Source organism: Carcharhinus amblyrhynchos, chromosome 4 (assembly GCF_965287045.1).
Source record: "Carcharhinus amblyrhynchos chromosome 4, sCarAmb.v2.hapA, whole genome shotgun sequence".
Taxonomy (NCBI): Eukaryota; Metazoa; Chordata; class Chondrichthyes; order Carcharhiniformes; family Carcharhinidae; genus Carcharhinus; species Carcharhinus amblyrhynchos.
Window position 1 is genome coordinate 49,086,119 of NC_137327.1, and position 23,146 is coordinate 49,109,264.

A 23,146-nucleotide genomic window follows, 5' to 3' on the forward strand; every position below is an offset into this window, starting at 1 on the left:
AAGTCCTGGTCATCCCCACACCAAGAGCTATGAGGGCATCCCTAGCCCTGCATTCCATGCAGGCCCTGGCCATAGCCTGAGATCCTTCCTTCATCTCCTCAGCAGGCTGTTCCTCACTTTGCTTGATAACCTCCTCCTCATCCAGGAAGATATGGTGCTCCTCCATCTTTTCCTGCCCAGCTGCTCACCCTGCTGCAGTGCCAGGTTGTGCAGAGCTCAGATGACCACAATGATGTGGACACCCCCTCTGGGGGCTGTAATGGAAGACTCCTCTCCCCCGCCCCCGCTTATCTGATCCAGGCACCAGAATTGCATTTTGAGCAGCCCAATTGCCTGTTCCATCATTACATGCATTGACATGAGCTATGTTGTAATGAGTCCCAGCAAGTTGTGCGGTGTTTTGCACTGGGGTCATCAGCCACCTGAATGGGTACACTTTGTCCCTGAGGAGCCATCACTCCGGCCACTGCTCTTCCTCAAAAATGGCTACAATCTGCAAAGGTTTCAGGAAATGGCTACCATGGATGTTCCCCGGGAAATAGGCACACACCTGCATAATGCATATCGCATGGTCACAGCTGATCTGGATACTGAGGGGGTGGTATCCCATGGGCTTTACAAATGAGTGTTGTTCTGGCGGGGGGGTGGCTTGGTAATGATATGCTGAGGTATTAAAATGAGATTCCTGACCTTCTGTGGCGGGATTCTCATTACAACACTGTCAAGGGGCCTGGAAAAATCGAGCAATGTGGCCTCACAGTATCATGCTTCCCGATTCTTGTCATCATTTTCGCTGACAGCTAACACGGACTGAAAACCTCACCTATGTATTTGGATGGATTGCTTTATTGAAATAATTCCAGAGTATAGCTTTTCTAAAGGCTGACCTTTATTTCTTTATGGCTAGTTTGAGTACTTCTCCTTACTCAGGAAGGCCAGTTAGAAGAGATAAGCCAGTAATCTATCATGTTGTACAAGTACGGAACCGGAGCTAATTTGCATGGGAACAATATAGAAACAAACCTTACAACCTTGTGAAAATGGCCTTTAGGAAGTCGGGGTTAACTAATTTTGTGTATTCAATGCTGCAGGGCATTTGAACTACAATTTCTAGGGTTGCAGCAATTAAGAAATAAAGCAGTGGTAATGTTTCTTGTGAGCTGATTAAATAAGCATCTATTTTCTTCAAATTCTGCATCAGTGTGTTGTTAATAATAATGGCATTTCAAAGTAAAAGTATAGGACAGCACAGTGGTACAGTTGTTAGCACTGCTGCCTCACAGTGCCAGGGACCTCAGTTCGATTCCTGGCTTGGGTGACTGTGGAGTTTGCATATTCTCTGTGTCTATGTGGGTTTCTTCCCAGTGCTCTGGTTTCCTCCCACAGTCCAAAGATGTGCAGGTTAGGTGGACTGGCCATGCCAAATTGAACCTTAGTGATAGGGGGACTAATTAAGGTAAATGCATGGAGTTATGGAGATAGAGTCTGGATGGGATTGTGATCAGTGCAGACTCGATAGGCTGAAGGGCCTCCTTCTGTACTGTAGGATTCTGATTCTACAGTACGAATAAAAAAAAACTTTAAGATACTTTTGAAACTCTGAAATTTAATTCTTGCAAACCTACCCCCAGCTCCAAATTGCTTTACAACTTTAGCTATCAAATAAAATTGAAAAAAATTAAGTGTTAATAATTTAACAAATTTACATGGAATAGTTCAAAATTCAATCTCTGGATATGAGCATCCCAATTCCCTTAGGGTGGCAGTGGTGAGCTGCTTTCTTGAACCAGAGTTTCTTCTGGTGTAGGTAGACCTATAGTGCTGTTAGAGTGCAAGTTCCAGAATTTTGACCTAGTGACAGTGAAGGAACAAGCAGCATTATACTTTCAGATCAAGATGGCGCATGGTTTGGAAGGGAACTTGAAGGCTGCAGTTTCCCATGCACCTGCTGCCCTGTTCTAGGTGGCAGAGGTCACAGGTTTGCAAAGCACTGTGAAAGAAAAGCAGTTTCATGTTACTATGAAATCAAAGAAAAAAACAAATCAGGTTCTCATGTTACACTGCAGTGCTGTTAGCATCTTGCCTAAAGATTCTAGACAGTAGCAAGAGATACTTCATCAAATACATTTTCAAATTGCTTACAATTCATATAACAAGCTTTTTGTTTTTGAATCTTTTTCATTTAACATATTTTTGGTACAGTTCTTTCTACCTGATAACATTTGGTATGGTTTGGGCATCTGCTACTTTCTGCTATATAAATATGTTTAAACAAAAAAAGGACTAGCAGCTTTCAAATGCAGGCCAGCGCAACCAGCTTTAAGCATATTTGAACTGACTACTACACCATTTCAACTTAAAACTTGAATATTCAGATACAAGTAAATCTAGAGATGAAGACAGATTTTTGCTACATTATGGGAGAAATAAGATACATGAATGGAGATTTTTAATCAGTAAGGGGATCAAGGGCATGGGATGAGGAGTCAAGGATTATCACATTAGATCAGTCATCATCTCATTTAATAGCAGAGCCTTGATGGGCTGAATAGCCTACTTCCATTCCTATGTCTTACAGTCACAGAGATTACAGTATAATGGAAACATTATTCTCACCACAAGGATATATTGCAGGGAGGCAGGGTGTTGCTGCGTGGAGTGGCAGAACTAGTGCAGGAAGGAACTAGAATATATGGGAATATCATCCCCTGGGAAGGAGGTTGGAAATTTTAATAATGCAAACACTACTGCCCACGAAAGGAGGGGAAAAACAATTTATTTCCAACAAGCTTACTAAAAGTAAACAAAATCCATACCAGCTTACTATTTTACATAAGATTGAATGAAATGGACTTTCATCTTTACAGGAGGGCCAGTCGAAGTAAAGATGATACAGGAAGAAATAAGCAACTGAAAGATTTTCAAATGAACAGCACAATTACTTGCAGACACACAAATTGCTCGAAACAGTCAAGATCATGCTACACACTTTCAAAGGCTGCTCCAAGTAATTTCATTTTATGGTTTCCATCCACACTCAGGTGATCAGCTGCTGCAGGCTTTTCCCCATCTTGTCCACTTCAGTTCAATGGTTTTCCATCGGACTTAAAAGAGAAGCAAGTCACTGCAACAATCTCCAATTTTTCCACCATGTGTAAGAAACCTGGCTTCTGCTTACTTTCCATTATAAAACTTAGATGGGTAATCCCAGCCTAGAAGTTGACACACTACTCTCTAAAAAGGAGATTCATCACATCACTTTACAATCCGAAAACACACATTTAATTTTTCTTCAGGAAAAATTGTCCAATGTAGAGATTTCCACTTACCCATCTGCCATGGTACATGGATGTTTTGAAAGCAGTAGATCTTGCACTGAAGACAGTGGTATGACGCAACCCTGGTGTTGTGAAATAGCCGGATCGTAGCAGTTGCTTTTTACCGGCCTGATTCACAACACCAGCTGCTGCACCGATACCTTGCTCTGGCCGACAACGGCACGTCAAGCAGCCAGCTTGGCATTTCTGCGAATCTTTCCATGGTAGCTATAAAACGGAGTTAGCTAAATGTATATTTTATGCAATCAAAACGTATCTGTTCATTTAACAAAAAGCAGCAAAGAACTTTGTCTAAACATCCAACATTACAATCACTTTTCTGTAAATATCTAAAATACAGCAGCAAAACTAAAGACAAAAGCAGTGCTCATTCAAAAATCTTTAGCTTATAGAAACCTAGTTCCCATTTTGACTTAATTGTCTCTTACACCAGGTCTGCTTTGTGTAAACTTTCCTTCAAAGCAAGTCATTTTTAATGATAATAAATAAAGACAACTTAATGCTTCCATAAACTTATACAAGTTTATGCAGTGAGCTGCTACATTGTACAAAGCAAGAAAATTCTGGATTTGATTTTTGGTTTGAATTAGTGGAACTTGGATGATACCCTGGTAGGTGCGAAATTGTTCTCGGCACCGCAGTGTGAGAATGGGGGTGAGATGGGATGGGCATGTTGTCTACTCCTACTGTCTATCTGGTGACTCCTGATACTGCAGCACACAGTGCATGAGGACTTAAAATGGCCTTCTCAGTGAGGCACCAGAGGCTGGGAGGCAGGGATTTAAAATTCCAGCTCTACAGAGATACACGTGTCAACAAGGAGTCAATGCCTTCAGGAAGGCAGGGAGAAAAATCTGGCAGTGAAGACTGACAAACAAAAAATTGAAATTCAGCACTTTGGAATTATTGGTTTACTCCTTATACCACAACAGATTACTTGCTGCAAGTCCTCATACAACGATCTCAACAATGGCACAGTTGATTGCTAAAGGAGCTGGAAAGGAATTAATGCCAAGCTCCTAATGGCTACTGTTCTGCATTTTATATCTAAATATAAAATTTAATAATGACATTAAGGCTGTTTCATCTCAACCAGAAAGGAAATTAGAAATCTTATTTAGGATTATGTTTTTGCATCGAGTTGACTCATAATGCACTGTGGAAAGGGTGGTTGGATGGAATTGGCTATGTATTTGAAAAATAAAATTGTTGGGTCACAGGGAATAAGCAGGGGATTGCGATAGTTAGATAACTTCCAAATTGCTGCACAGGCACAACAGACTGAATTGTTGCATGCCAAAAGATCTGTAAACAGGAATAATATTCAGAAAGAACAATTCCGTCACATTTCACATTAATAATCAAGTTGCGGTTTCTAAAAAAAAATCTGCTCCCAACATTAAGCATATTCACACATATGTGCAACCATTTCCCAAGGAGGCTAATGATTTCTTTTTTTAAACAGCCAGAACTGCAGTGATCATTTTCTATGAAAAATTTCTAGGGTAGATAATCCCATTTCTTTCAACAAAATGTATCACAGCTTCTTCATTTATATTACTGTGGTACCAAAGTTCACAAGAACAGATTTGCCATTTCTCTCTTATTTGATCGCTTAGGATTCAAATGAATGAAAACAAGATTTTTCAAAAACAAATGTTAAGCAGGAAAGATAATTTTATTTCCAATCTGAAAAATACAAAAAAGAATTCTGAGTATAAAAATCTATTACTACACCACTGGATTACTGCTCCAGTATGACAACTCCCCACAACTTTGTCAATTCATGAGGACCTCCATTTGCACCAGACGTGCATTCGTGTCGCCAGCCATTCTATATGGTATCATTCCAGCAAATGTTATCAGGGCACGTGCCTGGCTTCTGAGTTGCTGCAAAGAAAGAAACCAAACAAAAATAAACTGTTAGAGACACTATATCAGGGCATCTGTTGAAAGGGTTTCCAAATGAAACAAACTGCTGTTACAAGATGGACATAATTGTTTTGCAATTGCAGTATCTTAACAGTCTCAATTGAAAGGAAGTTTTACAATTCACAAAAATTATACCACCAGCACCACAGCAAGTGTTATTTAGAAACTGTTACTTCTCATATTCTCTTAAAATGACATTTAACCTGCTCTCTGTTTCCCTGTATTGGAATGCTGATACCAACATGGCTTCTGGCACATGCTTCCACACACACTGGTATCTTTCCCCAGCTCAGATTGGCAAACAGAGGTGTCTACCCCACACAAAAGGTCCAAATCAACATAGGCACTCCTTCACTTTTTCTGAAGAGTGATTAAAAGCCTGGAAAAGGTGATTGTTCCCTGCGCAATCAGGGAATGGCATGTGGTTTTGGAGAGCGAAAAAGAAATTAAACCTTTAATTCCTAAACATGACCTTAAGTTTGTTTTCTTTTATCAGGACAAATAATAAAGGCAACACCATAGGTGGGCGAAGCTCAAATGAATCCAACAACAAATTGCATACACGAAATAACAGCACCATTTGCAAATTTTATGCACCAAAATATATTGTTTAAAATTTATTTAAATTTGTAAATATTGTGAATCTCAAAATATGCAGACTAATGGAGATGGGTAATTCTTTCAGTTAATTCCTAATATCAACTTTATTCCTTGAATCTGCAAATTCTCTCCAAATTTTATTCTGTCCAATTTTTAATTTTGTCTCACCAAAAATTCAACCTTCCCCTAGGTCTTTTGAGAATCATTTAAGCTTACAGAAGTTAATGCTATGGTGCCTCTGAAAACCAAGTTTGACAGTTCACCAGTAGATCACTTGAGGTTTTCCAATTATTCGTTAAATCAGCTGGCCCAGTTTAGCATATTTCAATAGCTCAAATAGACAGTAAAATCGTCTACTGGCAACATGTTGCTGAATGTAATCTTACCGAGTCTCTGTCCTCCATCACACATTGAGATCTGGCTGGGGTGGCTGGACTTGTGCCCTTCAATCTCTTATACTGGGTGAATAGAATATTCATGGTGGCTAGCAGCACTTCAGACAGGTTGTGTCTAATCTGTATAGACCAGATTTAGTATTGCCATTAGTTGCTGTACAATCTCCTCTTACCTCATGTCTCATGGGTAGATAAGCTAAACAGATGGAAGTGGCAGACATTCCAAATTTTTCTGCAAACAAAAACTTTGCTTTCCATAATGGAAAAACACTGCATGTTAAAATGGTAAAAAAAAACAGTATCACCATCATAGGCTATCTTAATGGCCTGCCTTATGCAGTCAGAGTCATGAAAACAGGCCCTTCGGCCCAACTTGTCTGTGCTGCCCTTTTTTATTAAGTCTGAGTAACGTTTCCTTACTAAGTCTTGCCCTGGTTCAACCTACCAAAATGCATCAGCTCGCATTTATCTAAATTAAACTTCATCTGCCACTTGTCAGCCCACTGGCCCAACTGATCAAAATCCCATTGCAATCCGAGATAACCTTCTTCACTGTCCACTATGCTACCAATCTTGGTGTTATCTGCAAACTTACTGATCATGCCTCCTATGTCTTCATTCAGATCATTAATATACATGAGAAAACAGTGGACCCAGCACTGATCCCTGAGGCACACTGCTGGTCACAGGCCTCCAGTTTGAAAAACAACTCTCTACAATCACCTTCTGGCTTTGGTCATCAAGCCAATTTTGTATCCATTTAGCTACCTCCCCCTGGATCCCATGAGATTTAATCTTATGCAACAACCTACCATGTGGTACCTTCTCAAAGGCCTTGCTAAAGTCCATGAAGACAACATCAACTGCACTGCTCTCATCTATCTTCTTGGTTACCCCTTTAAAAAATTCAATCGAATTTGTGAGACATGATATTCCATTCACATGTTGACTGTCCCTAATCAGTCCTTGCATCCCTAAATGCCTGCAGATCCTGTCTCTCAAAATATGTTCCAACAACTTACCCACCACAGACGTGAGGCTCACTGGCCTGCAGTTCCCAGGCTTTTCCCTGCAGCCCATTTTAAACAAAGCACAATATTTGCCACTCTCCAATCTTCAGGCACCTCACCTATGACTATCGATGATTGAAATATCTCTGCTGGGGGACCTGCAATTTGCTCCCGAGCCTCCCACAATGTCCTGGGATACACTTCATCAGATCCCGATGATTTATCTACCTTGATGCGCTTTAAGACTACCAGCACTTCCTTCTCTGTAATATGTACACTCCTCAAGACATCGCCATTTAATTCCCCAAGTACCCTAACATCCAAGCTTTTCTAAATAAATAGAGAAATATTAATTTAGGATCTCATCCATCTCTTGTGGATCCGCACAAGGATGACTTTGTTGATCCTTGTGAGGCCGTACTCTCTTCCTAGTTACACTTTTGGCCTTTATGACCTTGTAGAAGCTCTTTGGATTCTCCTTTGCCTTATCTGCCAAAACAATCTTATGACCTCTTTTTGCCCACCTGATTTCTCTCTTAACTCTTCTCCTACATCCCCTATACTCTTCAAGGGATTCACCTGATCCCAGCTGCCTTTGCATGTCACGTGCCTCCTCCTTCTTGTTAACCAGGGCCTCAATGTCCCAACTCATCCAGGGTTCCCTCCTTTTACTAGCCTTGCCTTTCACTCTAAGAGGAACGTGCTTACCCTGAACGCTGGTTGACACACTTTTGAAAGCATGCCACTTACCAGACAACCGTTTGCCTTCCCACAGACTCCTCCTATCATCTTTTGAAAGTTTCTGCCTGATACCATCAAAATTGGCCTTGCCCTAATTTAGAATATTAACTTTTGGGACAGACCTATCATTCTCCATAGCTATCTTAAAACTAACAGAATTATGGTCACTGGTCCCAAAGTGATCCCTCACTAACACTTCTATCACCTGCCTTTCCTTACTTCCCAAGAGGTCAAGTTTTGCCCCCCTCTCTAGTCAGGCCATCCACATACTGAATGAGAAATTCCTTTTGAATACCCTCAACAAATTTCTCTCCATCCAACCCTCTAATACTATGGCTGTCCCAGTCAATATTGGGAAAGTTAAAATCCCCTGCTATTACCATCCTATTTTCTTGGAGAGAGCTTGATTGAGAACTCGTCGTAACACGAGGTACAATGGGCCAAAGGAATAGAAGGGAGAGCCATGAAACTCTTGACCATAGAGCACTATAATGCAGAAATATGTCATTCATCTCAAACTGTCTGTTTGACTCTGAAAGAACTATCCAATTAGGCTCCCCTCCAATGCTGTGCTCAAGTTATTAAATTTGGTTGACAGTAGGAGGAGAGGTAATAAGCCGTGGATAACGAAGGAGGTGAAGGAAAGTGTTAAATTAAAAGCGGAGGCGTTTAGAGTAGCTAAGAGTAGTGGGCGAGAAGAGGATTGGGAGAGGTTTAAATGTCAACAAGGATTGACAAAGAAGTTGATAAAGAAGGGTAGGAGAAACTATGAAGCTGGGCTAGTGCTTAATATAAAAAAGGATAGCAAGAGTTTTTATAAATATATAAAAAGGAAGAGGCTGGCTAGGGTGAGCGTTGGTCCCTTAGAGGATGAGAAGGGGGACTTAGTGGTAGGGGATGGGGATATGGCTGAGGTCTTGAATAACTTTTTGTTTCTGTCTTCACGGAGGAGGACGTGAATAATTTGCCGGGTGTTAGAGATGGAAAGGTGGTAGGTCTGGAGAGTCTTAATGACATTACTGTTACTAGACAGGCGGTGCTTGACAGACTGGAGGGGCTGATTGTGGACAAGTCGCCAGGACTGGATGGAATGCATCCGAGAGTTCTGAAAGAAATGGCGGAGGTGATAGTGGATGCCTTGGTGGTTATTTTCCAGACGTCGCTGGATTCTGGGGAAGTGCCGGAAGATTGGAAAACGGCTAATGTTACGCCGTTGTTTAAGAAGGGTGCCAGGCAAAAGGCAGGGAATTATAGGCTGGTTAGTTTAACGTCTGTTGTAGGTAAAATGTTAGAATCTGTCATCAAGGAGGAAATAGCAAGGCATCTTGAGGGGAACTGCTTGATAGAGCAGACGCAGCACAGTTTCGTTAAAGGGAAGTCGTCTCTGACAAACTTACTGGCGTTCTATGAGGATGTGTCTAGGGCGGTGGATAGAGGAGAGCCAGTGGATGTGGTCTTTCTTGATTTTCAGAAGGCGTTTGACAAGGTACCTCACAAGAGGTTATTGCAGAAGGTCAGGGGACATGGAGTTGGGGGTAGGGTGTTAGCGTGGACAGAGGATTGGTTGTCAAATAGGAGGCAGAGAGTGGGGGTCAATGGGTGCTATTCGGATTGGCGGATGGTGACTAGTGGAGTGCCCCAGGGGTCGGTGCTGGGGCCTCAGCTATTTACCATTTATATAGATGATCTGGAGGAGGGAACCGAGTGTATGGTGTCGAAATTTGCTGATGACACCAAGATTGGTGGAACGGCAAATTGTGCGGAGGGTGGGGAGAGTCTACAGAAGGATCTAGATAGGCTGGGCAAATGGGCCAGGAAATGGCAAATGGAGTTTAATGTTGGCAAGTGTGAGGTGGTCCACTTTGGTAGGAATAATGGTAGGAAGGATTATTACTTACGTGGCGAAAAACTGCAGCAGGCGACGGTGCAGAGGGACCTCGGGGTCCTTGTGCATGAGTCGCAAAAACCCAGCTTGCAGGTGCAGCAGGTGGTCAGGAAGGCGAATGGGATGCTGGCCTTCATAGCGAGGGGGATTGAATATAAAAGTAGGCAGGTCTTGCTGTGGCTGTATAGGGCATTGGTGAGGCCGCAGCTGGAGTACTGTGTGCAGTTTTGGGCGCCGTACTTACGCAAGGATATTTTGGCCTCGGAGGGAGTGCAGAGGAGGTTTACTAGGCTGATGCCGGAGTTGAGGGGGTTGAGCTATGAGGAGAGACTGAATAAATTAGGCTTGTACTCGTTAGAGTTTAGAAGAATGAGGGGAGATCTCATTGAGACGTATAAGATGATGAATGGGATGGATAGGATAGAGGTGGAGAGACTCTTCCCGCTCAGATAGGATAGTAGGACTAGGGGGCACAGCCTCAAGATAAAGGGGGGGCGGTTTAGAACGGAGTTGAGGAGGAACTTCTTCACTCAAAGGGTGGTGAATCTCTGGAATTCTCTGCCCGTTGAAGTGGTGGAGGCTAGTTCGCTAAATATTTTTAAGACGTGGGTTGATGGGTTTTTGATAAGAGAGGGGATTAAGGGTTATGGGGAGAGGGCGGGAATGTGGAACTGAGACACGACAGATCAGCCATGATCTTACTGAATGGCGGGGCAGGCTCGAAGGGCTAGATGGCCTACTCCTGCTCCTATTTCTTATGTTCTTATGTTTCCACCATCTTTTCAAGCACTCTGCCAGTTTTTTTTAAACAGCACTTAGTGTATATTTTGATTACATTAAATGTCTACTACTTAGTTCCAACCTCTACAGAGAAGCCTCTTCAGTAACAATTTAATTTTTTCCCCATTTCTCACATTTCCTTTTACATTATTTGAGCAGGAATGCCCAAATGGTCAATAAATGTGTGCTGTAAACCTGTGTCTGAGGGGAAAGCCTAAATTTACTTTGACAGGGCTCTTGTAGCTAGTACACTGGAGATTTTCACCCTGGATATGTTCCTCAGAACAGAATAGAAAGTGGTTAAGCTATGCAACCCTGTCACAATTATGGCAATTTTTTCATACTCTGGATATCAGAAATAAGGTGGAGTCATTCAGACAGAAAGGAATAAGTAAATTCTATGTTAAATTTTGCACCTTTTCAATGTGGCATCTATTTTTGAATTTACTGTACTAGGGACTGCTGCAATAACAAGCCAGGATTTTCACATCTTTTAAAGGATCATTGACAATTATATTAAAGCAAGCTATCCCCAGTTAAAAAGCTTCTTACCTCATCACTGAAATTTCTGAAAGCTGCAACTCTCTCTTCAACGCTCTCCTGACTAAGAGGAACGAGTTTCAGTCTTTCCATGACCTATTTGGGGGGGGGGGGTGAGGAGGAGGAGGAGGAGGCGGCGGCAGTACAGTTAGACAGACCACGTTAAAATCAAACACAAGAACATTGATGTTTAGTTGAGAAGCTTGGAGAAAGGCCCACAATGCTCAACATTTAAGGCTGGAAACAATGGGTGGGAAGATCAGATAATCAAGCAGTGGCTGTGTCACCAAATTTACGTTTTAAATGCTTGATAATAAGAGAAAAGGCCTTTCAATGTAATTTAAAAAAATGCCTATCAAAGTTATCCTGATCATAACTACAGAAAACACAACTTTAAACATGACAGTATGACAGTTTATTGAATTGATCAGTACTTAGAGAACAGCAGCAAGTCACTGCTGCTCTCCTTAGGCTGCTGTGGAAACTAATTCTTAACCAATGTTTCTGCCACTGTCTTGGGACAGAAAACAACTTCTCAAGATAAACCTTTATTCAGGATTGGAACATTATTGGTTTAGTGAAGAGGAATAGAAAAACCATTGCATTCCTACAGTGCAGAAAGAGGCCATTCAGTCCAAGGAGTCTGCACTTAATCTCTGAAACAGCATTCCACTCAGGCTCTCCCCCCTCATCCAAACATTGGACGAAACCAGAACACCTGGAGGAAAGCCACATAGACATGGGGAAAACACACTCCACAGGCAGTGCCTCAAGCTGGGAATCAAACCTGGGTCCCTGGCTCTGAGGCAGCAGTGCTAACCACTGTGCCGCTTGTATTTATAATTGCCTTTTTCACAACTACCATGCACCTCCAGTGCTTTATAGCTAATGAAGCACTTTTGAAGTCTACTCGCTGTTGTAACGTGGGAATGTTTACTATCATTTAATGAAATGAAAATATAAATAACTCACATCAATCGCTCTGTCAATATTGCCAGAATGGTACTCATCAAAAAAGGTAATTAGGTCCAGAAGAAGATAGAATGTGCAATCAATTGACTTTTCTGCAGCAACTCCACGATTCCGATATCTAGCAAAAACAGGGAAGTTATCTTAAGGAAACATTATCTGGATGTTAGTGACACTGATTTTGTTATTTTGTGACAAATTCAGCACAGTAGTGATTCAACTTATCTTTTTAAAATCTGTCAATAAATCACATTGTTTCCTTACCTCTAACAACTTTTATTTATATAGTACTTTTAATGTTGAGCCAGGACATTCACAGGCGTGTTCTAAAACATGAACACCACACCACATAAAGCGTTATTAGAGTTGATGCTTAGTCAAAGAGGCAGGTTTTAAGGAATGCCTGGAAGGAGGAAAAAGGCAGAGAGGTTTGGAGAGAGAATTCCAAAACTTGGGACCTTGGCAGCAGCTGAAGGCACAGCCATTAAGGGTTGAGTGGTTAAAATAAGGACACAAGATTCCAGAATTGGAGAAATATGGGTAGTTTGGAGGGGTTTGGGATTGGAAATTAGAGATAAGGAGGGGTAAGGCCACAGGAGGATTACGAGAATTTAAAAATCGAAGTGTTGCTTGACTGAGATCCAATGCAGATCCCGAAGCAGAGGGGTAATGGAGAAATGGGATTTGGTGCAAGTTAGGATGCCTGGAAGAGAGTTATGGATGAATTCAATTTTATAGGGAGTAAAATGTAGGAGGCTGGCCAGCAATGTGTTGCAATAGTCAAGTCTAGAGGTAGGAGAATGAGGATAAGAAAACTTCAGCCATGATTGAGTGGCGGAGCAGACTCGATGGGCCAGGTGGCCTAATTCTGCTCCTATGTCTTATGGTAACAAAAAGGTGGATGAGGGCTTTAGTAGCAGATAAGCAGAGGGATGGAATTGGACAATGCTACAGCGGTAGGAATGAGTGCTTTAGCGATGGTATGGAAACTTAGCCAAAAGCTTATCATGAGTCAAATGACACCAAGGTTGCAAAATGTGGTTCAGCTTCAGACAGTTGCTTGGGAGAGGGATGGAGTCAGTAGTTGGGACCAAATAAAATGTTGGTATAGTTGGAGAAAATCTTTGCACATTCAGTACTGTATGTCAGATAACCAGTTTGTCAATTTAGAGAGAGTAGAGAGGTCAATAGAAGGTGATGTGATAAAATTTGGAATGATCAGTATACACATACAAAAATTATATTCTGTTTTCAGATGCCACTGAAATGAAGGGGCCGAGAATAGATCTTTGCACACACCGGAGCCAACAACATGGTAGCTGGAAATCTTTGTAAATGATTCTCTGGTCTTTGGTTGAGTGCAGTCCCAGCCAAGAACATTGGAGCAGGCTGGTATAGTCAAATGTCAAAGGCTGAAGCCAGGTAAAGGAGGACAAGGAGGAATAGTTTATCTTTGACACTGTTACATAGGATGTCATTTGTGACTTTGATAAGAACCATCTTGGTGGTGTGATGAGGCAAAAAACCCGATTGGAGAGATTCAAACAGGGAAAATGTGCATGCAACTGGAAGCAGGTAACTACTCAAGGACTTTAGGGGAAAAGATGGGAGACTGGATAGAAGTTTACAAAGATAGGAGATTACCAAGCCTGGACCACTCTACAACCATCATATCTCTCTCAATCTTTTGGTTCCTCTGACCTCTTTAGCTGAGCAGTCACATTTTCAGGAACTCAGAACACTACTCCAGATTTTTCTCCATTAATTTTCTCTACCTCATGTTCCTTCTTTAAGGCCAACTCTAAACCCAGCTTTCTAAGCATGTCTTTGCTAGTTCTAACACCTCCTTCTTTTGTTCAAAGTCTTTTCCTCCCCTCTTGTTGCTCATAAGTGCCTCAAAGCTTTAGATATTTGCCTGTTGGCTCTGTCCACCCTCCAAAATCTAGATTGTTCAGGATGGCATAGCCTGCTTTTACTCCAGCATTGCCGCCAATCCAGGTAATAAAAAGAACAACATCTGGACATTTCAAAAGATTTTACAGCCAATTAAGCATTTTCTAATGCATAGTCACTATTGTAATGTAAGAAACAGAGTCAGTTGCACACAGCTAGTCCCCACATGCAGCAGTGTGAACAATATACTCCTGGTCTCTTGAATTTATCTCCCAAAACTATTTTATGCTCTGTGTAACACAGCTAAGACCACATTCTACATTTTTTTTAATGCAATATATATCTACCAATACCAAAACTTTAAAAAGTCATTGTCCAGTTTAACAATGACTGAATGGCTGTCAAATAGGAGGCAGAGAGTGGGGGTCAATGGGTGCTATTCGGATTGGCGGTTGGTGACTAGTGGAGTGCCCCAGGGGTCGGTGCTGGAGCCTCAGCTATTTACCGTTTATATAGATGATCTGGAGGAGGGAACCGAGTGTATGGTGTCGAAATTTGCTGATGACACCATGATTGGTGGAATGGCAAATTGTGCGGAGGGTGTGGAAAGGCTGCAGAAGGATCTAGATAGGCTGGGCGAATGGGCCAGGAATTGGCAAATGGAATTTAATGTTGGCAAGTGTGAAGTTGTCCAGTTTGGTAGGAATAATGGTAGGAAGGACTATTACTTACATGGCGAAAAACTGCAGCATGTGACGGTGCAGAGGGACCTCGGGGTCCTTGTGCACGAGTCGCAAAAACCCAGCCTGCAGGTGCAGCAGGTGGTCAGGAAGGCGAATGGGATGCTGGCCTTCATAGCGAGGGGGATTGAATATAAAAGTAGGGAGGTCTTGCTGCAACTGAACAGGGCACTGGTGAGGCCGCAGCTGGAGTACAGTGTGCAGTTTTGGTCGCCGCGCTTACGCAAGGATATTTTGGCCTTGGAGGGAGTGCAGAGGAGGTTTACGAGGCTGATGCCGGAGTTGAGGGGGTTGAACAATGAGGAGAGGCTGAATAAACTAGGCTTGTACTCGTTAGAGTTTAGAAGAATGAGGGGAGATCTCATTGAGACGTATAAGATGATGAATGGGATGGATAGGATAGAGGTGGAGAGGCTCTTCCCGCTCAGAAAGGACAGTAGGACTAGAGGGCACAGCCTCAAGATAAGGGGGGGGGGGGGGGGGGGGGGCGGTTTTAGAACGGAGTTGAGGAGGAGCTTCTTCACTCAAAAGGTGGTGAATCTCTGCCCGTTGAAGTAGTGGAGGCTGCCTCGCTAAATATATTTAAGACGCAGGTTGATAGGTTTTTGATAGACAAGGGGATTAAAGGTTATGGGGAGAGGTCGGGAATGTGGAACTGAGACACGACAGATCAGCCACGATCTTACTGAATGGCGGGGCAGGCTCGAAGGGCTAGATGGCCTACTCCTGCTCCTATTTCTTATGTTCTTATGAAGACATGTCTGGTTATGATCCTCGAACAATAGGAGCTAATCAGGAAGGATTGAAGAAATTTGTGCCTCACTATCTCTGAAGATATGTGAACAACCCTGTGAATTGCAAAGACTAAATTCAAAGGGAATTATACAAAAGTTATCTATATTTTATAAGCCAGGTCTGGCCACTGGATCCTATTAGTCTGCTGGGACAAACAGTCTTGCAACTCTCCCTTGCAATTATTAATAGTCAGAACATTGACCAGACCAGGAACCCAGGCAAAGAGATATACAATCTTTGACGCAGCCAAAGTGGCGAGGTGGGAGTTATGTGATATGGCCACTCCCCGCCCAATTCCCTCAGCTGAAGGAACTGGTAATATTGCCTTGTGCAACTGCAAAGTTCAGTCTGCTGTCTTTCCATCAACCAAGTAGCACCACAAGAGGGCAGCTATGGCCAATTTCAAACATCTGCACCCCTCCTCCCCCCCAACATCTACACTGCTTCTACTGGAACTCCTGAACTTCAACACAATTGTCTACAAGACGAATTAATCCCTTTTTGTCCACCTCACTGCGGAAGTCATCTCTACAGGAAGAGTGAATTATCCAGCAATATTTTTCAACCTGCTGACCTCTGTAAAAGTTGGGTAATTGGACTTGATTCTGGACTCACGTAAAACAATAATTCTTTGCTCCATGGTATTTGCTCTGTCAATCTTACTTCCCCCCCCCCCGCCCCTGTTGATTACATAAATGCACAGAGGCTACATAGTGACACCCCACTCCTGCATTTTTGAGTATGCAAATGAATTAACCCTGAGTTTATCCTTTCTTTGAGTTAGCCATAAGCTTAAAAATAAAAAGTTCACACCAAAGCTGAATTGGGAAATACACCACCAGTTATAAAAGGGGAACACCAAATCAAAATATCTTTCTATTTATGGAGAGGTGATGAGAGGATAAATCAGAGCTGTTTAAATTAAATCCCCTCCTGTCTGTAATACTCTGTCACAAATCTATTGGGGCTTTTTTTCCTTTATGCGATGAACGCTATGGAAATGCAAGTTATTTTTGGAAAAATGAATAGGTTACATTTTCTGTTTGAAATTTCTCAACGTCCCAACAGTCACCAGCATAAACTTCTTGAATATTAACAATTACTAATGTGCAATTTACCGGTATCTTTCAAAATTCTGAATTATTTGACAATTAGCTCCACCACCAAGCCAATATAGAGTATCTAAGTGGTATATCTTACTGACTGTTTCACTTGCTCTAAAGTTGTCTATATCGACAAGTTGTAAGAGCAATATAACATTTCCTGCTTTAAAAAATATTCATTCTTACCCATTTTAAATCAGATAAGTTTTAAAGGGCTGAAAACTCAGTTCAAATTATGTTTATGAGCTGCTTGAGATAATTAAATTTAACTGAAGCATACATGCAAAGCATTTCCAATTGAGAGCACGCTATGACGTATTGGTAAATAATTAACAGCCCAATTTTAAATAAGGCATTTTCCATTACCTTGATGCAAGAGTTAACATAAAAACTGTGGTGGGGAGGTGATTATGTAGTGGTGCGGGACGTAGTGATATTGTCACTGGACCAGAAACCCAGAAATCCAAGGTAATGATCTGGGGATGTAGGTTTGATTCCTACTATGGCAGATGGTGAAATTTAAATTCAATAAAAATCTGGAATTAGAAGTCTAACAATGAGTATGAAACCATTGCCGATTGTAGTAAAGACCTATGTGGTTCACTAATGCTCTTTAAGAAAGGAAAGCTGCCTGTATTACCTGGTCCAGTCTACAAGTGACTCAGATCCACATAAATGTGGTTCACTCTTAAAATGCCCTCTGAAATGCATTAAGTTCAAGGGCAAATAGGGATGGGCAATAAATGCTCGCCCAGCTAGTGATGCCCACATCCCATGTATGAATAAAATCCCTGCTGGTTGAACCTATGCTCTTACCTCTCAGCTACTGAAAGTGCCATGTTTTTCAATCGTTCTTTATTAGACTGGGGTGCACTGATTTGTGGAATCACAGGACTCAATAGTTTGTTCATCAGCTCCAGGACCTTGTCTGGATTCTGGAGATAGAATGTTTACAGTGCATTAATCTACTGGTTAAAATTTTCTACACATACAAAACCTGAAACAAGATTCTGCACCAGACTGGTTAGGTTTTCTGAGCTGTTTAGGTCAAAGATGATAAACTACCTGTACAGAAAATGACAGACAATGGATTATCAGCATTATTGTGAGGCTTCCAATTTTAAGATTAGAGCCACAGGCCTCAATGGCTTGTACAGCTGTGCCCCATGACTTTCACTGGGGCATATGTTCACTTCTACTGGCTAGTGGAAATGAGGGGAAGAAGTTTAGTTGTCCTCTTTCGCTTCTATTGCAATCAACGAGGATCAGTCAGTCCTTCACTATTGCTGGCTTTCTACTGGATGCAGGTGAAAATTCGTCCCCGTTGATCGCAGTTCATCAGGATAAAACAAAAGTCTACAGGGTTTACACTGACGTCTTTAAAATAGCAAGACTTTGGATGTAAATTTCTGTTTCTCTCACTCTAAAGCTGTCTATATTGACAAGCTTGATGGATAAAGTAACCCTAGGAACCGAGGCATTTTTTAACTGGCTGGGCAGAAAATCTGTTTCAGAAACACAATTTTTGATTTTATTTTACACTTCCTTTGTCATCTTGATCATTGCCATTGTTTGACATTTGTAAAATAGGAAGCAGGGAGCAAACTGGCTTTGTTTCTTGACATCAGTTGGAAAGAGGTGCAAGGATGATGTGCGATAATTCTCCGATCTTGTGGGAGTACCTGGCCTCTGCTCTACCATCCCACAACATTCCTCGGATGGAGAAAGCTAGCACGAGGGGGCATAACTTTAAATTAAGGGGTGGTAGTTATAGGACGGATGTCAGAGGTAGGTTCTTTACCCAGAGGGTGGTGAGGGATTGGAATGCCCTGCCTGCTGCAGTTGTAGATGCACCTAGTTTGGGGGCGTTTAAGAGATCCGTGAATAGGTTTATGGATGGAAAGGGATTGCTTTAGGTTAGAGGGTCATTGCTTTTTTAATTGGTCAGCGCAACATCGTGGGCCGAAGGGCCTGTTCTGCGCTGTAATGTTCTATGTTCTAACAGGCGTATGGAAGATTGAGAGCTGAGCATATGGACATAAGAAGGCATGAAACTACCTTCCACTATCCTTTGGCACAGTGCATAAGGGCGTGAACCGACTTTGCTGCTTGAGTAGGACTGTAGTATGTTTAACAACTTCACGGGTCCTACTGTTGAAATGTAAAGCAGGCTTTCACATCAAGTCACAAAGGATCAGTGTTCTGATTGAGTGTTCGAGATCCTTAAGGGGGAGGGGAACCAGCCCCAAGTTGTGGTTCATGTAGGCACCCATGACATAGGTAGGAAAAGGGACGGGGATATTAAGCAGAAATTCAGGGAGTTGGGGGGGAAGCTTAGGGCTAAAACAAAGAGTGGTTATCTCTGGTTTGTTACCTGTGCCGCGGGATAGCATGGAGAAGACTAGAGAGAGAGAACATTTGAACTCGTGTCTAAACGTATAAGATGATGAATGGGATGGATAGGATAGAGGTGGAGAGACTCTTCCCGCTCAGAAAGGATAGTAGGACTAGGGGGCATAGCCTCAAGATAAAGGGGGGGCGGTTTAGAACAGAGTTGAGGAGGGACTTCTTCACTCAAAGGGTGGTGAATCTCTGGAATTCTCTGCCCGTTGAAGTGGTGGAGGCTGCCTCGCTAAATATTTTTAAGACGCGGGTTGATGGGTTTTTGATGAGAGAGGGGATTAAGGGTTATGGGGAGATGGCGGGAATGTGGAACTGAGCCACGACAGATCAGCCATGATCTTATTGAATGGCGGGGCAGGCTCGAAGGGCTAGTTGGCCTACTCCTGCTCCTATTTCTTATGTTCTTATGTAAAGGGATGGTGCAGGAGGGAAGGGTTCAGATACTTGGACAATTGGGGCTCATTCTGGGGTAGGTGGGATCTCTACAAGAGGGATGGTCTGCACCTGGGGGTGGGGGGGGAGAATTTGCCAATGCTATTTGGGGGGGTTTAAACTGATTCAGAGGGGGGATGGGAACCTGAATTGTAGCTCCAATGTACAGGAGGATGAGAATAGGGAGGTCATGGATAAGATTTCTAGGTCACAGCAGTGTATTAGCAGGCGGGAGGGTAGTTTGAAGTGTGTATACTTTAATGCGAGGAGCATGTGCAATAAAGGTGGACGAACTTGCAGCCTGGATTGGTGCCTGGGACTTCGATGTTGTGGCCATTTCAGAGACATGGATAGAGCAGGGACAGGAATGGTTGTTGCAGGTTCCGGGGATCAGATGTTTCAGTCAGAGCAGAGAAGGTGGTAGCAGAGGGGGAGGCGTGGCATTGTTAGTCAAGGACAGTATTACGGTGGCAGAAAGGATGTTTGATGTGGACCTGTCTATTGAGGTAGTATGGGCTGAGATTAGAAACAGGGAAGGAGAGGTCACCTTGTTGGGAGTTTTTTTTTATATAGGCCTCCAAAAAGTTCCAGAGATGTAGAGGAAAGGATTGCAAAGATGATCCTGGATAGGTGCGAAAGTAACAGGGTAGTTGTTATGGGGGACTTTAACTTTACAAATATCGACTGGAAAAGCTATAGTTCAAGCACATTAGAGGGGTCAGTTTTTGTCCAACGTGTGCAGGAAGGTTTCATGATACAGTATGTAGATAGGCCAACAAGAGGTGAGGCTACATTGGATTTGGTACTGGGTAATGAACCAGACTAGGTGTTAGACTTGAAGGTAGGTGAGCACTTTGGTGATAGTGACCACAATTCGGTTACGTTTACCTTAGTGATGGAAAGGGATAGGCATATACCAAAGGGCAGAAATGATAGCTGGGGGAAAGGTAATTATGAGGCTATTAGGCGAGATTTAAGATACATAGGATGGAGTAGGAAATTGCAGGGGCTGGGAACATCTGAAATGTGGAGCTTATTCAAGGAGCAGCTACTGTGAGTCCTTGATAAAAATGTACCTGTCAGGCAGGGAGGAAGTGGTCGAGCGAGGGAACTGTGGTGTACTAAGGAAGTTGAATCTCTGGTGAAGAGGAAGGAGGCGGCTTATGTAAAGATGGGACGTGAAGGCTCAGTTAGGGCACTGGAGAGTTATAAATTAGCCAGGAAGGAGCTAAAGAGAGAGTTAAGAAGAGCTAGAGAGGACATGAGAAGACTTTGGCGGATAGGATCAAGGAGAACCCTAAAGCTTTCTGCAGGTATGTCAAGAATAAAAGATTGGTTAGGGCAAGATTAGGGCCAGTCAGAGACAGCAGTAGGAAGTTGTGCATGGAGCCTTAAGAGATAGGAGAGGCACTGAATGAGTATTTTTCGTCAGTATTCACGCAGGAAAAAGTCAGTGTAGTCGAGGAGAATACTGTCATATCAGGTTGTAGACTAGACGGGATTGAGGTACATAAGGAGGTGTTAGCAATTCTTGACAGTATGAAAATAGATAAGTCCCCTGGGCCGGATGGGATTTACCCTAGGATTCTCTGGGAGGCTAGGGACAAGATTGCAGCGCCTTTGGCTTTGATCTTCATGTCGTCATTGGCTACAGGTATAGTGCCGGAAGAGTGGAGGACAGCAAATGTTGTCCCCTTGTTCAAGAAGGGGAGTAGAGACCATCCTGGGAATTATAGACCGGTGTGCCTTACTTCTGTTGTGGGCAAAGTTTTGGAAAGAATTATAAGGGATAGGATTTATAATCATCTAGAGAGAAATAAATTGATTAGGGATAGTCAACACGGTTTTGTGAAGGGTAGGTCGTGCCTCACAAACCTTATCGAGTTTTTTGAAAAGGTAACCAAAGAGGTGGATAAGGGTAAGGCAGTTGACGTGGTGTATATGGATTTTAGCAAAGCGTTTGATAAGGTTCCCCCATGGTAGGCTACTGCAGAAAACGCAGGTGCATGGGATTGAGAGTGATTTAGCAGTTTGGATCAGGAATTGGCTAGCTGATAGAAGACAGAGGGTGGTGGTTGATGGGAAATATTCAACCTGGAGTTCAGTTACAAGTGGTGTACCTCAAGGATCTGTTTTGGGGCCACTGCTGTTTGTCATTTTTATAAATGACCTAGATGAGGGTATAGAAGGATGGACTAGTAAATTTGCTGACAACACCAAAGTCGGAGGAGTTGTAGACAGTGAGGATGGATGTTACAGTTTGCAGAGGGACATAGATAAGCTGCAGAGCTGCGCTGAGAGGTGGCAAATGGAGTTTAATGTGGAAAAGTGTGAGGTGATTCACTTTGGTAAGAGTAACAGGAGTACAGAATACAGGGCTAATGGAAGGACTCTTAGTAGTGTTGACGAGCAGAGAGATCTCAGAGTACATGTGCATAGCTCCCTGAAAGTTGGCACCCAGGTTGATAAGGTTGTTAAGAAGGTGTACAGTGTGTTAGCTTTTATTGGTAGAGGGACCGAATTTCAGAGCTGTGAGGTCATGTTACAACTGTACAAAACTCTGGTGCGGCCGCACTTGGAGTATTGCGTACAGTTCTGGTCACTGCATTATAAGAAAGATGTGGAGGCATTAGAAAAGGTGCAGAGGAGGTTTACCAGGATGTTGGCTGGTATGGTGGGAAGGTCTTATGAGGAAAGGCTGAGGGACTTGAGGTTATTTTCATTAGAGAGAAGAAGGTTACGAAGTGACCTAATTGAGGCATACAAGATGATCAGAGGATTGGATAGGGTGGACAGTGAGAGCCTTTTTCCTCGGATGGTTACGACTAACACGAGGGGACATAGCTTTAAATTAAGGGGTGGTAGTTATAGGACGGATGTCAGAGGTAGGTTCTTTACTCAGAGGGTAGTAAGGGCGTGGAATGCCCTGCCTGCAGCAGTTGTGGACTCGCCAACTTTAAGGGCGTTCAAATGGTCAGTGGATAGGCATATGGATAACATTGGAATAGTTTAGGTTCGAGGGTCATTAGATTGGTTCCACTGGTTGGCGCAACATCGAGGGCCAAAGGGCCTGTACTGCGCTGTAATGTTCTATGTTCTACAGGCATCTAGAGCCAAGTGGAAAAGCCCTCATAATAATGTGATCCAATTCACTGAAATAGTGGACTCGTTGCTTTAATACTTTATTAAAGCTGCAGGTGTCTCCTGGTGAAAACCCTGTAATAAATAAATTACTAACTGAAGGTGATGAAAGGCTCTTTGAATACTATTACATTCAGCATCAAGGTTCAGGCAGACACAAGTAACATCACAATCAGCTCCTCCTAGAGGTTGTTACTGTTACTGATGGCCTGCCAAATTTGGGTTATTATGCATGGGAAAATTAAAGGCTGTGAAAATTGATGTCAGCAAACTTACAGACTCCACGACTGAAATGAATAGAACTGGGAAGTTACTAGTAAATAATGGCTGCCTTTCCATTTAAAAATTGTTCAAAAAAAATAATCAGTGATAATTGTTCTAGTGGGGCCAAGCACTCAAATTAATGCCAGGGAGTATGTGCATTTGGGTAGGGTAGTGCACTATCTTTC

General features: G+C 42.6%; 1 protein-coding gene across 3 annotated transcripts in view; it reads right to left on the minus strand.

Annotated features, from left to right (window-relative positions):
* Positions 1-4,997: 4,997 nt before the first annotated feature.
* nup93 (nucleoporin 93) overlaps positions 4,998-23,146 on the minus strand; it is a 128,042-nt gene continuing 109,893 nt past the window's right edge. For all 3 annotated transcript variants that reach the window (XM_080187122.1, XM_080187119.1, XM_080187123.1), the window contains 5 exons: positions 17,538-17,656; positions 12,194-12,311; positions 11,234-11,317; positions 6,257-6,385; positions 4,998-5,228 (listed from right to left, as the gene is read on the minus strand). In XM_080187122.1, coding sequence (XP_080043248.1) covers positions 5,118-5,228; positions 6,257-6,385; positions 11,234-11,317; positions 12,194-12,311; positions 17,538-17,656 — 561 coding nt within the window. In that variant the 3' untranslated portion in view covers positions 4,998-5,117. The remainder of the gene's footprint in view (positions 5,229-6,256; positions 6,386-11,233; positions 11,318-12,193; positions 12,312-17,537; positions 17,657-23,146) is intronic.